This window comes from Ursus arctos, unplaced genomic scaffold (assembly GCF_023065955.2).
Source record: "Ursus arctos isolate Adak ecotype North America unplaced genomic scaffold, UrsArc2.0 scaffold_5, whole genome shotgun sequence".
NCBI classification, from domain to species: domain Eukaryota; kingdom Metazoa; phylum Chordata; class Mammalia; order Carnivora; family Ursidae; genus Ursus; species Ursus arctos.
In genome coordinates, this window is record NW_026623067.1 from 89,141,854 (window position 1) to 89,161,017 (window position 19,164).

At 37.4% G+C, this 19,164-nt stretch overlaps 1 protein-coding gene across 1 annotated transcript; it reads right to left on the bottom strand.

The window, feature by feature from the left end:
- Positions 1-747: 747 nt before the first annotated feature.
- Positions 748-18,920, bottom strand: STARD4 (StAR related lipid transfer domain containing 4). The gene is made up of 6 exons (XM_026498467.4): positions 18,673-18,920; positions 11,625-11,738; positions 10,656-10,705; positions 6,589-6,715; positions 5,618-5,732; positions 748-4,719 (listed from the first exon to the last, which is right to left on the bottom strand). Exons 2-6 carry the CDS (start codon positions 11,727-11,729, stop codon positions 4,490-4,492), a joined length of 627 nt encoding a protein of 208 aa, XP_026354252.1. The 5' UTR covers positions 11,730-11,738; positions 18,673-18,920; the 3' UTR covers positions 748-4,489.
- Positions 18,921-19,164: the final 244 nt, after the last annotated feature.

Sequence of the window (19,164 nt, forward strand, 5' to 3'; positions counted from 1 at the left end):
AAAGGAAAGCAAGTGGAGGCTTCTGGGAAAGCTTTTGCTTTCCTGATAAAAGGACCAATGAGTGGCACCAAGCCTTCCCTTGCTTCTTGACTTGAATGCGCATGTAATTTTCAGGGCTAATCACCTTATCATTATGAGAGAAAGGTAAGAACTGCAGAAGCTCTGGCCTGGACATCTTTGAGCTGATAAAACACTAAATTACCTATCTCCAGATTCGTTATTAAATGAGAAAAAATAACTCAGTTTGTTTAAACCATTTAATAGTCATATCTTCTACTGCATCCTGCCCACAGCATCCATAATTGCTTTCCGGTAACAGATCGAGTCTCTTTGTGTCGTCACTTCCAGCTTTCTTCAACTTCAAATGAAATGATCACAATTCCTAATCAAGTTAGCATAGTTATTTAAATATGTGCACAACAAACCCTGTGTGTATATGTTACTGTAATAAGGGAAGAACACATTCATCATCATCCTGGCTATGTAATAGCAAATCAAAATTCAGCAGTATTTGGGCTAATATTATATGAGACTTTGGTGAGAGATTAGCATGTGAGTTATTAATCCTTATTTTCCAGTTTATATTTTTCTAAGAATATAGAAAGTTAAATCACATATTTTAAGTTCACATATATGAAACTGTTTTTCAGTACTGAAGGTTAAAGCAACTTAAACAGACCATATCAATGAGGATAAGAGTGTCTAGTAATTTATTCTGATATTTTTCATAGTAATTTAAAAATACAGTTTATTTATATTAAAACATGCTTTTAGTTTATTAAAGGTTCAAGTTTTACATATTGACTCATAAAAGAATTATAAACTTTTTAAAAAATAAAATCTATATATAGTATAGCTTTTATTGAATTGTACGAGATGAACTTTTATTTATACATGTAAAATCTTTGGAAACAACAAAATAATGAAGAAATTAAAATTCCAACTTCCTATGTTTCTTGTATGCTCAGATCCCATCTTCTAGAAGCTGTTAAGTAAGAAAGGCAAGGGAGATACACCAGACGAGTGATTATCCAACACACATTCTGATGGAAACCTGGTAAAGTCCCCTAACTTCTCTGGGTTTCACAATTTACCCATAAGGTGGAGAGAGCTGCAGTATCCATGTAAGTAAAAGGATCTGGATTTTAACCACTGATTCAAGGGGCACCAGTGTGCTCTTGAGTCAACAGGTAAAGCTCTTATCTACATCAAAGGAAATTACTCATACCTAAAAGTTCAATAGACAATTAAGGGCTTAAATTGTGCAATGTGTTCCTTTCTTCTCCAGAGACAACCTCAATTACAGAGTTTTTAGTTTGAGATGTGAATTTAATTCAAACTGAGTGCTGATAATATGCCCTTCAGTTAGTAAAGAAAGGAGGAGGAAGGAGAAAAAGAAAGAAAATTATTTTTACTGGGAGATGTTTTACACGTAGAAATCTACAATTTCAAATACATCCAACCTCGATGAACGGTAAATGAAGACACTCTAGCAGTTCGTATTATACATCACTGCAGACATGAAGTTCCTGCAATTATTTCTGCTAAATATTGCGTTAAACTTCAAGGGTTAATCAAGAGTTATCAATACAAACTAAAAATTCATGCAAAAGTATCACTTATGATAAATTATGATTTTTTGTATGAAACTAATGTCCTTAAAAAAATAGGTAATGTGTACTGGAAACAGTACTATGCCAACATTTCCTGTGTAAATAGGTTTCTAATGCAAACTAGCTATAAGCTAGAGAAAATAATCAACCACCTAACAAGGCAGATTATATTTTTGTTTCATTCACTGCCCTATGAAAAGTTAATTATCTTTAAAAGAAAAGCTCTTTTGGCTATTATTTTTATTTTATTAACAACTACAAACTGATTTATTTCTAACATTCAGAAGTCCCCATTTAGCAAGCACTGAAGGCTCCAGAGACCAGAAAACATTTTGTATTTAAGTAATTCCATGAAAATCATTACTTCATATTATAAAAAGATGAATTAATACATATACTGCAGATCTGTGCTATTCAATGCAGGCCACTGACCTGATGTGGATAATGCACACTTAAAATGTGCTAATCCTAATTAGTAAAATACACACCAGATTTCAAAGAATTAGTACAGAAGACGTATGTAAACTATCTTAATGAGTGTTTACAATGATTGCATAGTGAAATGGGAATATTTGGGATCTACTGAGTTAAATAAACTATATCATTAAAATTAACACCAGCTGTTTCTTTTTATCTTTTTAATGTGACTGCTAGAAAATTTTAAATTACATAGTATATGGCTCACATTATTTTTCTATTCTATAACACTGCTACAGAAACAGCAGACTCAATTATATGTTAATATAAATCCCAACCCATATCATTAAATTTTTGTATAATTACGGTATTTGAGATAACATATTTAATACATTACCACAAAAGGCCTGAGCTTAGAATCAAATATGCCTCTACTCTTAAAAACAAAACCAGATAAAACCTACTCTACTCTTTTTCATCTTCTGTATATTGGCAACTGTGCTAAACTTTGGTGAGCTAGGAGTCTGCAAACAGGCAAAAGGGGTCTTTTGGTTGACAGAGATGTTCTAAAACTGGACTGTGGTGATGACCGCACAACTATAAATGTATTCAAAAATTACTGGATTGTATACTTACAACCAGTTAAGTTGTACAGCATGCAAATTATACCTCAATAAAGCTCTTTTTTAAAAAAAAGTGCGCAGCAGGTCTAAAGTGCCATCTAGAAGCTGCATATAAATTTCAGGTGATTCAAATATTATTTTTCAATCTATCATATGACTCAATATTAAAACAAAAATTTTTCCATGAGGGTCCTTTTATGTGCAATGGGTCCAATTCAATAGTGGATTACGTAATCACTAATTGGAGGTGTAAGTGGAAAAAAACAAAGAGAACATGAGAGTCACTGAGTGGACAGTTTATTTTCTTTAGGGGTACCCAGCTTAGGCAGCAAGAGCACCCAGCTCAGGCAATCTTATCACAAATCCCTCACCCAATCTGGGCACCCTATAATTGGACATCTGCTGGCATTTCACCATCCTAGACAGAATACTAGAATATAAAAAAACCCATATTAATAAAAAAAAAAAAAAAGAAGAAGAAGAAGAAACAAAACAATGGAAACAGTAAGTACCACATAAAGAACTGACACTGAACAGGAAGACAGATTTCAGGACGTGTGCCCGAACACAAACATAAACAGACATTTGCATGGATATACTGAGTTGCTTCAAGGTCTCATTGTAGAAGTAAACCAGGTGGTTATTCAAAAGCCAAAGAATCATCTGGAATGTTAAAATCATTCAGGAATTTCATTTAAGGCAGCCACAGAATCAAGGGACCTATTATAGTCCATGCTAGTTATAAAATGACTCATGCAGACATGTGGACAAATCTATGAATGTATTTGTTAAAGTTCCAGACTGAAGTTCCGTCACAACTGTGAATGTTTATGATGTAGTTAGTAATACTTGATGGGTCGAGTTATACTTTAAAACTGAAATGTGAACATGGATCAAATAAGAAAGACTGAAAATCTGATTATTTTCCTACAGAATATCGGATACTTCTCAGAATTAAAAGCTATTTCTCGAGGGCTTATCTTTAAAAAAAAAAACGGTAACAAAAACACTCACTGAATTTGATGTCTAGACAATTTGCTGTTGGTGAATTAGGATACCACCAACCAGTTCACACAATGCAATCAATGTGGTGTCCCCAGCACATATTTGGCAGTTCTTTGTCTTATCCAAGCATAAATGCTTTTTAAGCCTTCTGAAATAAACGCACAGAAAGATACAAATACAGTTTTAAAGATATCCACAAAATAATGTTATCTAGGTATCAAAACAATTGTATTTGAATTGTATCTATACTTACTGTATCTATACTTTTTCTATTTCTGATTTTTTCAATACTTAAAGTAGTACAAGTCAACTGATAATGAAGTTCACCTTTATAAAACATAAAGAGCTTTTTCTTTAGTCCAAGATATTGGCAAACTCATAGAGCATACCAAAAGTAAAGCACTAATATTTAACTTCCAAAAATAGTTAAAACTTATAAAATGTTCATAAAGCTCTAAAACAGATGATTCTAACTAACAGCATGAAGCTTGTGCTTTCTCTAATTTCCAAGTAGCCAAAATATTCATACTGAGGCAATATTCGGTTTCTTAAGAGTTCAGGTCAAAGAAGAATACCTCCTTCTTCATGGACATCTGTCATACTCTCCACGCTTAGACATACTGCTGTACCGAACAGTGTGCAGATCACTGTCTAAGAAAACGGCAATGTCCTCTCTTAGGTAACTATTTAGTTTAGGAATAAAATAAACCAACAAATCATCTCAAATTTTTCTATAGGCTACACAGAAGAGAAGAAAAGATGACATTCACAGGCCGTGCCGTTGAGAGAAAAAGTTGATCCGAGGACTATCGTACTACAAGTTTAAACGTATTATGCCTTTTGTAGGGCCTTTTGTAAATCACCATAGAAGTTGATTAAAGTGCTTGCCATGGCTGTATCTACCGCAGACTGAGGGATCATCCCACGCAGATCCGTCTGAATGTAGCCTGTCAAAAGGCTCTGGTATGGACTGTCTTTAAGCGGAACACAAAACCAACCACAGGGATGGTTATATCCACGAATAAATTCTGGTCTCTTTTCACTCCAGTCAACACTTAGCCCTACAAGGAAATTTTAAAATAATGCCTTAGCAGTGACTGAGATTAGTCTAACAACTCTCATTAAGTAATATTATCAGGTTTCTTGTTCAAATATTTTTCTTCTTATCCAGGTAGATGAAAACTAAGCCCCAAGAGTGACCATGGAAGAATGAAAAAGATAATTACCAAGTAGAATTCTGACAGAGGGCTAGAAGGTAGGTAATGGGGAAGGTTCTAATCCAATCAGAATAGGTAACAGTATGTCATCTTGGTAACTCCTTGGAAACAATGAATTTTGGCTGTAGCACCCAGGCCTCAGGGGCCCAAAAATCAAAACTACGGTACTACCACTCCTCCTTAAAGGCACTACGCCACATCCAACTTTGGTACTGGCTGGTTAAGAGAAAACAAGTAGATATTTACCTATAACTGCCAACTCAACTTGTGTATATACCAAACACACAAAAAAGATTGATTTACCTATAGATATAATTTAGAAAGCAGGAGGCTTCTAATAGCGGTATTTTTCATTTTTAAAAGAAAACGTATACAACTTAAGGAAGAAAAAATATTCTAACACATACCAAGTCTATTTTTCCTATGGATGTGACTAAGACGCTGTGTTCTGAGAGTGACTTAATCTACTTACTACATCCGTCTCTCAGAGGCAGCCATGTGATTCATGTTTGTTAGCTGTGACCTGGAGGGCACCCCGTAACTGGGAATAAAAACTTACCAGGAAGGTTTCAAAACCCTTCTTGATATTGCTATTTGAATCCCTAGGATGTAGCATTTGCAAAGCTTAGTGATTACAAAACAAGTGTGAAGGCTAAAAATATATCTCACATAAACATCCACCCAAGAAAACTCAAATATTTAAAACAAATGGAAAGAAAGTATGAGGTTTGGAGACCATTACCACAGGACAGAAGCCCTTCCTCATAGCCCACAGTGTAGGAGAAGTCGACAAACTCTCTTGGCGAGATTATGTTCCAGAGCTGGCCAGCAGTAGTGTAGCGCATCACACAGCAATTCTGAAAGAGAACAGGCGACGGGTGCTACCACTGAGGAAACATAGATGGGCTCACGTAACATAAGTTAACCCTGGGTAAAAAACTAATATTCATTTAAAATGTATTATAACTATTATTAATAATAATTCTTACAGTGATTCTGATAGGTTTAGATCTCTATTCTAAATCTCACTGTCACTGTATGGACATGAATAAAGCATATGATCAAAATACAAAGAGGTAAGTTACCCAGTATCTAAATCTCTAACTCAGTGCAGTGGCCCTGTGCCCTATCGGATATTCAACATGGAAGTGGGTCGTATAGACTATAGGTGTTTAAGATAAAATCCACAAACATTTGGACTAAAATACCAAATGTTTCAATAAAGAAATTCAAACATGGGAAGAATGAATTAACAAAAAACAGAAAAAGAGGACAGCCCACTATGTTTACATCATTCTCTAATGCCTAAGGTGGCATTTTTACCTTTGGTCTTGGATTTTGGCTTAACATTAATGGAAAAAGCTACATACGATTACCTAGAAACCTGACTATGATGGTAGTGCTTTTAGAATTTTAGACTTCAGAACCGCAAATTAAGTTTTACAATTAAAGATGCTGACGGTTTCTTAAACAGCAAGGGGAGTTCTGACTACAAGATCAGTTCTGACTAATACTCATTAGTTAATAGGAGGAAACTCAAGCTTTTTAAAAGGCAGCAAGGATTCCCCTGTGAGATCTTTGCCATGACTACTTACTCTCAAAGCAATGAATACAATGAATACAAGTAGGTACACACACACCCACAAGCTCTCTCTCACCTGCATGCACACACGCACACACACACAATCTGAAGTAATGTTTCCAAATAAATACCTCTTCAAAGTGTTCCAAAATATCCATTGAAGTCATTAAGCTGTCCCAATCCAAGCGACAGGGACCTGGGCGTATATGGTCTATGACACTATTGACGGTGTCATCTATAACACCCTGGGCTTTGAAACTGGAGAAAACATATTAAGGTCAAATGCTATTAGAATGAAAAATTTCGGAATGCCCTCATAGTTCAGAGCTAACTTCAAAAAGAGTAAAAGTTAATAAAGATTTTTTAAAGGGAGTAAATCCCAACAGTCTTTCTGATAAATTAAGTTATATCAATTATTTTATCAGAATGTACTCTTTGCCCTCAAATCTAACAAGTGATCTGAAGGCTAAATTGTATTATCATGAACACAGGAAAGTACCTTCGTGTTACAGTGTAGCCGACAACAGTCTATACAGTACTAGTGCTTCATTTATTCTGTATGTTATTCTTTTCTCAGTTATGCTCTAACATGTTGTTAGTATACACATATTTTTAATCTGACTTTCAAAAACTTTTTTACAGGAACAGAAAAGTAGGTCACCCAGGAATAGCACACAGAGGATTGACTCATGATTAATATCAGAACTTGACATATTTCAAAGGTGGCATTACAGATCAGTGGGGAAAGATGTACTATTCCATAAATGGCACTTTGATTCAGTACTTATCCTAATAGAGAAATTAAAAATTAAATCACTACTTGACACCATTCAAAACAATTAATTCCAGACAGACTGAAGACCACTACATAAAACTTAAAACTTTGAGAAAAATACATCTTTGTGACCTCAGGATACAGGGGATTTCTTGAATACATAAAATACACCAAAATACAAAACAGTTAAAATTAAAAACCTGTATACCACAAATGACAAAATAAGCGATTTCTTTAAAAAACCAGCCATAGACTGGAAGAAGGTATGTGCAACACATGTAAACAGACATAATTATTATAGGGAATACATACTTAATTCCTATAAAACAATGAGAAAAAGACAATCCAAAGAAAATAAGGACAAAAGGTATGTTAAGATTGATTGGAAATGTCAATAAATTTAGAAAAGATGCTCAACTTCACTCATACTCAAGTAAATACTAACAAGATGCTATCTCATACCCCTGAGACTGGCAGAGTAAAAACATAACAAGTACTGAATGGAAGGGAATGAAAACTTTCAAACTGCTACCACCACTTTAGAGAGCAATTAATTTGGCAATGCCTGGTGTAGTTGAATGATGTGTGACTTTCAGACCCAGGTACACACCCAGAGAAAATCACACGTGTGTGTAGAAGGAGACATATACTAAAGAAGTTTACATAATACTATAATTTATAAGGAAGAATTGTCAACAACCTAAAAATTTACAAATACAGGTAAACACATAGTATTTTCATATGAACGTGAAAAGAATAGATCTACATGTAACAGCATGCATGGCTAAATCTTGAAAAAAATACTGTATTAAATAGAAAAATAATCAAAAGCAAATTACTAAAGGAAACACACACACATACATGTGGTCCAAGTATAAAACAGGAATACACACTTCAAGACGTAGTTACCTCTGGGGAGGAATGAAAAGAGAAGAAATGAGAGATCTCTATCCGTAACATTTTGGGCAGGTCTTTTTAAAAGTCTTTTTAAAGCCTCTGAAGCTGGTTCATCATTTTGTAAATATTTCCAGCTCAAACTTACACAATCTCCCCCACTCTAAATCTGCTCTTCCCTCCTGTGTTCTCTAGCTTGGGGTGGAGAGTGGGAATGGGGCAATACAAATCAATCCCAAATTAGACATCTGGGATTCAACTTTTGACTCTTCTTTTTCCCTTGACCCCATTTCAATAGTCAGAATGAAAGCCACCATGTTTTATCAAGATGACTTCCTAAACGTAAAGTGCTTAGAACGGTATTTGGCTCTCAGTGAACATTACTTACCACCACCACCACCACCACCACCACCATTAGATCCCTTTCACATTCACTTGCCCTTTTCAACTCGTATGCCAAGTCCTTAGTTTGGGCACTCTGTGTCCAACTCAACACTGCAACCATTTCTACCTCTTTGGACCATATCTCTCTTCAAGTTTCTGATAAAGACAAAGATCTCTTCCCAGGAATATAACATTGACACAAAAGTATGTTTATGATCTTAAGGAAACTTCAAGAAGCTAGCCATGGACTCCTAGGGTAAAACCTCCTCTCTAGGGGTGCCTGGGTGGCACAGCGGTTAAGCGTCTGCCTTCGGCTCAGGGCGTGATCCCAGCGTTATGGGATCGAGCCCCACATCAGGTTCCTCCACTGTGAGCCTGCTTCTTCCTCTCCCACTCCCCCTGCTTGTGTTCCCTCTCTCGCTGGCTGTCTCTATCTCTGTCAAATAAATAAATAAAATCTTAAAAACAAAAAACAAAACAAAACAAAAAACAAAAAAAAACCCTCCTCTCTAAACTCTCCACGCTCATTTCCTTTTTTCATAGTGCTATCAGATTAAGTTAAAAATCTTTGAAGGGCGCCTGTGTGACTCAGTTGTTAAGCGTCTGCCTTCAGCTCAGGGCGTGATCCCAGCGTTCTGGGATCGAGCCCCACATCAGGCCCCTTCCTAGGAGTCTGCTTCTTCCTCTCCCACTCCCCCTGCTTGTGTTCCCTCTCTCACTGGCTGTCTCTGTCAAATAAATAAATAAAATCTTTAAAAGGAAAAAAAAAATCTTTGAGGACCTGGGAGGTGGGAGTAAGGTTTGAGCAAGGGTAAGCACAACATTGAATTCCTTACTTTAGAATTCAAAAATCCTTCAGACATGTGTTCTCCCTACCCTCATACTTCATGCTCCAGCTATAGAAACATCACTTCTACTTCCCTAAACAGACTCCGTAGAGTGTTTCCCATCTGTGTTTATGTAGTAGATGCAATCCCCTCTGCCTGGAATATGAATCAGTCCTTCATTCCCTAAGAAATAACCCATTCTTCCTTTAAAGCTCAGCTCATATACTAGCTCTTCAATGAAGTCCTCTCAAACCACCAAGCGTAAAGCTCCCTTGGCAGTTTCTGTGCTTTTCAACCCCCACTGGGAATCAGTGATCTAAAGGATTAACTTCACACTTGTTCCCAATGCTTAATCCTCAACTCCAGTTTCCTGGTCCTAGTCATAAATGTTGTAAAACTCATCTTTCTGGAAATGCTATCTTTGGTATTATACTCGAGAACACAAAGTAAGTGGGACCAACAGTTTCATTTTTAAAAGGGCAGAGTCCCAAGGATATGAACATTCCAGTCCAATTACACAAGGCAATTGTTTCCACTGCCTTTAAAAAACAATATTTTTTTTCTGGTGAAAAGTGTAATTCATGTTCAACTATATGCAAATAACAAAAAATGGAAATAGAAATCACTCATAAAACAAGCATCTAGAGGTGTATATTTGGTGTTAACTAAAAACATTTTAATATATAAAAATTAAAGTCAACTCATAATTCTGCTACATGCAGTTTCGTAGTCTGCTTTATTCACTTTACATCTTGAGCATTTTCTTGTGTTTTAAACTAATACTTGAAAACATAGTTTTTAAAGACTGTAAAATATCACGTTCAAATTTAACCATTCTCTGACTATTGATTATTCAAGTTGTTTTGTAATTTTTAATATTATAAGTAATGCTGTGATGGAAGAGATAAGTACTTAACTATTATCTTTCTTATGATTTCTAAAAGATAAATTCTTAAAATAAAGTCTGCTCCAGCATTGAGTAAATATAGAAGAATATAAGAAGGGAGTTATACACCATGCTAAGAAATTAAGATTTTTATAGGCCATTTGATATCATTATTTAATGATTCCCCTTACTACCAACTCAGTCCACAAGGGATATGGACATTTTAAAGGCTTTGAATTCATAAGGTGATATGCTTCTGGGAAAGTTTAAAATCTTTTTAAAAGCCAAATTTTACTGGCAATGATGATTTAGTGATCATTTTTATATATATATATATATTATATATATATATATATATATATATATATAATATATATATATGAAGTCTGTCAATGTCTTAAGAGCTACATAAAACTACAAGAATTTACTTACAGGTAGCCATTAAATTCTTCTGAAGGTTTTCTCCAAATTGTTACGTCTTTCTGGAAAAATAAAAAGTAGTACATGGGCATAAATCATTACCTACGCAGAATTCTGGATGTAAAACCGACAATTTCAAATGCTAGAGCATCAGTTTTTGCATTAAAATAAAACTTAAATAAATATTCGAAGAGATACATAAAAGTCACTTATACCATCAAAATGATCCATATTTTAATTTCTTCTGTATCCTAAAGTTCTTTACATTTTACTTAAAGTACAGACCTCCAAAAAAGATTGTTCAGTAGCTTAATGAGACGCAAACACTGTTAAGATCCTCACCGGCCATTATTATTTACCTCACTCCAATCTTATTTACCATTACTGACACATTCAGACCAAGACAATAGGAATGCTAAGTATTTCATTCTGAACTTGCTCATATCTTTTTTAAAATTCAAACAATTCACATCTATTATGACAGTGCTACCTTGAATTAGTCCCTACATCTTTATTCTGATCATTTCCCAAGAAATTTTGAATATCAAACTGGCTAGAGTACTACACTGGAAGAGTCCTGGGTTCTAGGGTTGGCTCTGTCAAGCCATGTGATAATTTGGACAAGTCATACCAGTAGAAAAGAATACTAACCGGCCACCCTCCCAGGCTTGTTGAAATATCTGAAACTATTTCGAACTATCAAGACGTGTTACATTTTATATGCTGACTTTAGAAGCTATTCTTCAGGCTTGTGTTGCCAAGAGTCTATTCTCATGTCCAATATCTAAAGAAGTAATGAAAACAGTGCAGGATTATGTTTTTGCCTTAGTGGGCTGTCAAACCATCGCCTTTATTAGCTTAGGTATTTACCCTGCCCATCCACCAAGGATGGTCCCTACTCTCCCTTACCATTTTGAAAGTCATCAACCAACTCACTAGATAGAAGATAAATGCCAAATATATGTAATTTAAATGATTTACCGTTTTCTTGGCAAGTCGCCACTTATCATCTTCAATGCTATGATACTGGATGAGAGTGTTTTTAAGTCTAGTTGCAAAAGCGGCAGCATCAGGCAGGCCTTCCATTTTTTTCTCCTGTTACAAAGACAAAGATTACCAACAGCAAATACCACAATTTGAAGCAGTAGACCAGTGAGGCTCAAAGCTGGCTTCGTAACAGAATCACCTGGGGAGCTGTAGAAGATACTTATACCTGGATCCCACCCCAAATCAACTAGTCAGAATCTCAGAGAGTAGGACCTGGGCATACGTTTGTTTTTGTTTTTTTTTCTTCCTAAAAGCTCCCAAGATGAGTAACACCTAGTCAAGGATGAGTATCACACATTTTAAGTTATTAAAATCATTCATATAAAAATAAACTACAATCCTAGTTCCCTTTCTAAAGGAATATAATAAAAAGAACTACATTATAGAATTCTAGGTAACTTAAAGAAAAAAATTTTGCTGTTTCCAAACTACAAAAATAAATACACAAGGAATAAATTCTTTTAAAAAGTCTTTAGAGTTTCAGCCATTAAATTTTTAATTTAACACCCAACAGATTTACGATTCATTCCAGAAAACTAATGACAAGCACAACTAGAAACCTATTCATACATCCTTTCAGGTTAGGGTTATAGAACTCTGAACAATTTCAAAAGTTTGAAGAACTGCACCATTTTCAATATTTTTTTTCACTTAATGAAGTGCATTCAGTAAGGAATCTGTGTAAGGAAGGAGGTCATATGGAGACTTTTAGAACCATTAGTACAGCATAAACAAATGGTTCAATTTTAAGGCAGTACTTTTAACCACATAAAAAAGTACTATATCGTTAATAATTCCAAAGATAAGCTACCGTTCAACATTGTTTTTAAAGAGAAATTATTATTAACCTTAAAGATAATAAACGATATAATGAAGGCTTCTGTAATTTGAGTTTTAAAACATTGCTGCAAATTCTCTGCTACACTTGCCATCAAGGTGGTCTGTGACTACATGACTTCCTAGGCTGGGTTAGAAAAGTCCATGCAGGCTCTGCAGGTTTCTTTTAGACTAATTGCTCTGGGAGCCTTTGATCAACATGCAAGCACGCAAAAACTCTGTCTTGAGGCTGAGATGTGGAAAGACTGATGAGAAGGGGAAATGGGGAGAGAAATAAGACTCCAAAGTCCCAGAATCAGAAGCCTAGTTAGAGCTTCGTCTTAATGGATATCACCCTAGGCTTCCCTCAATTTCCCTCAGTCTTCCCTATCTTAACAATTTACTTTTATTTTATTTTTATTTATTTATTTTTCAATGTAGGCTCCACACCCAGCATAAAGCCCAACACAGGGCTTGAACTCATGACCCTGACATCAGGACCTGAGCTGAGATCAAGAGTCCAACGCTTAACTGACTGAGTCACCCAGGCACCCCAACAATTTACTTTTAAAATGGTAATTGAGCCAGTTGCTCAAAGACAAAGCCTAGGAATCACCCTTAACAGAAATTAAGAGATTCCCATTCACACCACCATGTCTCATTGCCTACAATATTCTTGTCCTACTGGTTTTCTTTCTGCCCCTCAAATGGGTCAAGCTTGTTACTGACTCTGGGCTTTGTTCTTGCTATTTCTCTGCCTGGATTATTAGATCCCAAATCTGAGCATGCCTAATAACAACTTATAATGACAATTTCATTTTAAGCCTCTTACCTTAATACAGCCTTCTGTAAGCCTCTATTATAGTCTCCTTTCATTCTCTTCATAGTGCTCATCACAATCTGAAATTAACTTCCCTATGTATGGGTATACTGTGTTCTACCCTTTCGCCATCACATATCCCCCACTAATAGAGCAGGGGCCTTTGACTGCCTTCTTTCCCACTATATCCCCACCAACTAGAATATTGCCTGGAACACAATAGGCCCTTAATATTTGTTGAAGTGTGTTTGCTTCAAAACAAGAATGATTTGGTCTTGAGTTTGTGTCCTTTTGGTACCTTGGTACACTCCTGTAAAAGAATATAGAAAAAGCTTCTGGGCAAAAGCTACACAATTTACAGAACCATCAAGTTACTACAAAAAGGAAATCAAGAAAAGATAGAAATGAAATGTCAAGCCTCAAACTTCTGTGGGAATAAGGCTGCAATTCTCAACTACACATGCATACAACAGAATCCCCTTTGTTGTATCTTGTAGTGGTTGTAGCTGTTGACAAAGATTACCTTCCTAGGACTCCTTTGAGTCCTCTTTTTGACCAGGCCTTGTTCTTGGGCTTGTCCTTGGTCCCCTAAGTTCAGTTTTAGCAAGAATCCTGCTGAGCTAGTTTACTGAAACACTCCTCACCCTCAAAAATTCCTTCTCCTACCCTTGATCTTATCACGCTGCTCTGCATTCAGCAAGAATCCTCAATTTAGCCAGAATCCCCCTTACCCCTAATGTTTCCTCTTAGCAATTTCCCATCCACTGACACCTATCCTGCTCCTTGGCTACAAATCCCCACTGTCCTTGTTGTATTCAGAATGGAGTGCAATTCATTCTTTTTCTTTCTTTCTTTTTCTTTCTTTCTTTCTTTCCTTCTTTCTTTCTTTTCTTTCTTTCCTTCTTTCCTTCTTTCTTTTTTTAAGATTTTGTTTATTTGCGAGAGAGAGAGAGAGAGAGAGAGACGTGGGGGAAGAGGGAGAGAGAGAATCCAAAGCAGACTCTATACTGAGCATGGAGCTGGACACAGGGCTTGATCCCACAACTACAAGATCATGACCTGAGCCGAAACCACGAGTTGGAGGCTTAACCGACTGAGCCACCCAGGCACCTCCAGAATAGGGTGGAATTCTATACTGAGGTACCTTTTCCCCTACTGCAATAGTTCTTGAATAAGATTTGCCTTTATCACTTTAACTTCTATCTGCCTCTGGTTTTCTTTGACACGGTTTTTAGGTGTTAAATTTCAGGGCCCACTGCCAGATAGTGTGATTCAGTGGGACTGTTCTGGAGTAGGCCCCCCAAAATCTAGGTTCTATAAACAGCCTCATTGATCACTCTGTTATTCAGCCAGCTTTGAGAACCATGGATCTAAAAACTAAAGATGACAGAAATAAATCAATATTATAGTCAATATTTAAATAGCACAAAACAAAGTATATAAGCCATTAAAAATGATGAACAAGATGATAGAGAACTGTAGGTGAAGAAAAAAACCTTTTTCTCTACTCTCTTAGGTTCTGTCTCTAGGACCTGCAAATTAAACTGAAAGGAAGTATATTAACAGGAGAAAAGGCGCACAAATTTTATTTGCTGTTAATATTTTAATTTTATATATGTAGAGGCTTTCACAAAAAAGAAATGGAGACGCAAAAAAAAGCAGTTAGACTTAAGGCTTGTACACCATTCTAACAAAAGGTGATAAATTGTGGAAAAGTGACAAGACAAAGGAAAAGGGATTTGGGCTTCTAGGTGTGGTAAGTTATGAGAAAGTAAATATATGAGAGAAAATTAATAGAAAAGAAAGGATATTGTAGTAAAGTTTGTTCGGACAATCTTGGCCAACTCTCTATCACCAGTGATGAGTTGTTCTCCTCCTAGTATGAGAGGGGAGAGGGAAGGCCTTCACAAAGGGAAATTTAAATCCTACTTTTAGGCAGTAGAGGGAAAGAAAATAGCTCTTTCTGCGTTTGCTGCTGAACTGCCTTCAGCTCAAAATAATCCTTATTCCAAAGTGGCATATTTTGGGGTGTTATATCCCAAAATATGGGAAACATGGGACAGTATATATAGAAAATTCAATAACATAGAATTTAGGATCTAGGTAAGTGATGTGAAATACATAATAAATATAGATCCCACCCATAGACTAAAAGTGGATGAGCTCATTCAAAATGTGTGCCAGTCAGGAAAGTATCCCATTTCCCCTCAAGAGACTGCCAACTTGATAGCCAGTACAATGACTTTAATGAAGGGTATGTTATAAATAAGCACAGATTCTTAGAGAAGATTTGAAAAACTAATTTATCTATTACTGGGATCACTATGACTAAACAAAATTCTTTAAACCCAAAGGCTGCCTGGGAGGTTCCTGTGGTTGGCAGGTAAGATATTTTTTTCAAAACTCCTTGATAGAAATCAAAGATGAAACGTAAAGATGCTATTATCACAGACGTTATCTTTGTAGAAATCTGTTACACATATGTGAGCAATAAGAACTACCTATAAAGATGAGAATCTGGATCTTTAAGGTGCTTACTGATCACTATAAAGTCCAAACTCCTTAATATGGCTTACGGGGCCTTTTATGATCTGAGCTTCACTGCCTAATTTCTACTCTTCTTTCTTGGACTCCCCTAAAGACTAAGTTAGCTCCCCCACCTCACCAATGTTTCTCACAGCAACTCTGTAATTATTCACTTGTCATCTTTTCCAATTTGACTATAAACCTTTGGGGCAGGAAATGTGACTTGTTCAGTGTTATACTCCTATGTCTAGATGCAGCAGGAACCCCGTAAATAAAAGTGGGAAAAAGAGGTAGACAGTGAGCTACTAGTCTCACTTATGGAAGACCTCAAGATATCTAAGGCAAGCCTGTTTACACCAATCATCCTTGAGCTTCCGAATGACTAAAACTTCCATTGCCATATGTAGTTACAGCAATTTCTCAAGGAAGTCTACTATTTTATTTACCAAGCATCTAGTATCTACCAAGTCCAAGAACTACAAAAATGGATGTAATCCAGTTTGCTCTCAAAGTTGACTTATTCCACCCTTTAAATAGTCTGAATTGCAACAACAACAAAGCTAAAACATTAAAAAATTAATGAACCTCTTTTAAGGGTAGTGGAGTAGAAGGTAGGAAAGAAGGAGAACAAATACCTGTAAACTCGGAAAGCTCTTTTCTAGCCCAGTGAAGTATTTAAACCACACAGTTCATTCCTGCATGAATTTTTTTTATGATTAAGTCCAAAAGAGAATAATGGTTACTGTCTAAACTGTGTGCGGGCAAGCATATCTCTGGAAATATATTCCAGAATTGGGGAGCAGGCAGTATTAGGGTTATTATCAAGGTCTTGATGTTCTCCTAATAAAACAAAGTACTCACATTAATTGAAAGGAAAGCATACAATATGCTCTACTGCAATCTCCCCCTATGGAGAATGTAAGGAAAATGTTTTAAATACTATTCTGAACTCCCTGTTACTAATTCTTTCATTCCCCTTCTTGATCTACATCAGGAAACTCTCCAACTCGATCACTTACATTTCAGAGAACAGGTACCATTTAATCACATCAGAATCTAGCACCTCCTTCCAAAAGGCTATATACTTTTGACAGTCCTATCACTCAGTGCTCATTTATGCCCACCTTCACTTTTCCCCCCTTACTTTAAACTAACCTTTTTGTTCATGTTTTCTATGCCCATGTCTTTGCAGTGATCACTAGTGTAGACAGTGGCTGCCACTGTAGAGCCAGCAGCCTACCAAAGTCAGAAATTGTCTTGTGCCCATCTATCAGCACCATAGTCTTTGTCCAGTTTCATCAAATTTATATCACCGGGAGATGGTCCTAGGTTCTATTCTAAATATGAAACATAATAAACCTTTTAACTTCTAATAAAAAGTGAATGTCATAAAAATCTGTTTGTACCTATGTAGTATGATGAAGTCAGAAATCACTTGTTAAAGAAGCTATTATCAGAATTGTTTAAACTTCCACTTCCTGATTGATAAAGGTTTTATTTATGTGAATAGCTTCAATTTACACGCCATAGATTTCCCCGATGTTGTGCAAACCAAGACCTTGTAAATTAAATTATATTTTCTAATATAAAAATTTCAGCATATGCTTGATTTTGCAATCAATCTTGAATTTTTAATTTAGCTTTTCCAATTCAGTCAAATACTGAAGTTTCTTGTTTTTGAGACTGGCTGTAGCAGGAATCCAACAGGGAAGCCCACTTCCATAATGTGAGCAATGCCCTTTCCTCTGTTTCAGTGCTCACTCTACCTTATTCTAGTATAAGCTTTACAACAATGTTGAGACTTTTTACAACAGTTAAAGCAATATTAAATTCTAATGATATCTCAGTTTTAAATTTGAGTCCAAGTTAATGTTTGAGCTCCTGATGCTCTAATCCTTTATTTAAAATAATAGCTAACAATTATTGATCCTTTACTATGTGATCAGTCTCTCCGGCCACTTTAAATTGTATTTCATTTACATAAACAACCTTAAAAGCCGATCCTATTATCCTTATTTTGCAGAGAGAGCACCAACAGAGAAGTTAAGTCACTTGTTCAAAGTCACACAGCTAATAAGTGATGGAGTCAGACAGAATTCCAATCAGGACTTCTGCCTTTAGAGTCTGAAATTCTCTTCTGTAAAACACCGGAAGTTGATCACAAGCTGGAAAAGACTTTACATAAAAATCTGACATCACACTAAATCTATCATTTTGTTCTGGCTCCTGATCGCAAAATAGCTCAGGTACTCTTTCTTAACTGCACGTTAGGGATAATGGTAACACTAACTTACTGAGGAATTACATGAGTTAATACATTTAGGACCGAAGCTGGAAGATGTAAACCTAGAAAACGCTGCGTCTTATCCTCAGTATCACCTCAAGTCAAAGCTTGCCGTGGGAAGATGGGACCCTACGTTGTCGGTGCATCTACTACGAACCAGGAAGCACTGCGCCCTTCTGGGAACGCGAGCTCCGTGGATCTTCACCATTACCCGAAAAGCAAGGTTATTACTACCCCTTCCCCATTTAACGATGCAGAAGCTGACGCCTAGTAGGCACCCAAGTCCTTAAACTGGGGAGCGTTGCGGAGAGGAGCGGTGCAAGCCCTGGGGATCCTTCCGGGGACTCCCGGGTGAAGTCCGCGCCCCGCCCGGACGCCCCGGTCCGCCACCCCCAGACCTCCGCGCCGGCCTCTCCCGCCCCGCTCGCCGGAGCAGCTCCGAAAACGCCCCCGGCACAGCGCCCCGGACGCCCCCGTCGCCCTCCCTCCGGGCCGCCTCACTGCCGCCGCGACTCCGCGCTTGCCTCCACGGCTACCTGACATGAAGCAAGGCGTGGCACGCGGCTAGGCGCGTCGGGCCCGCACCAGACTCCCCGCTTTCGGCGACACTGACGCTCAGGGCTCCCCCAGCTGCCCCGCCCGTCGGGGCCGACAGCAGCCAATAGGCGACGCGCCGCCACCGCTCGCAGCCGATCGGAAGGCACCAAGCTCTTGAGCGAAAGAGGGCCGAATCCCCCGGCCACGTCCCCTGCTAGTCGCCGGGTGCGTGGGGCCTCAGTTGGCCGGGGCAACGTGCGCTTGCTTGGATTGGCTGGCGCGGCAGCGTGCGGAGCGCTGATTGGTCGCTGGGGATGGAACGATTTCTCGTGCGTGTGGGCGGGCGCGATCGCGCCAGGGTTCCCTGCGTGTGCGGGGTTGCGGGCGGGCGAGACTGGGGCGGGCTATCCCGCGGTCAATTCGTGGCGGAAAACATTTGCGAGGCAGTAAACCCAGCTGGGAGAAATACGAACACAAGAGGGAGTAAAGGA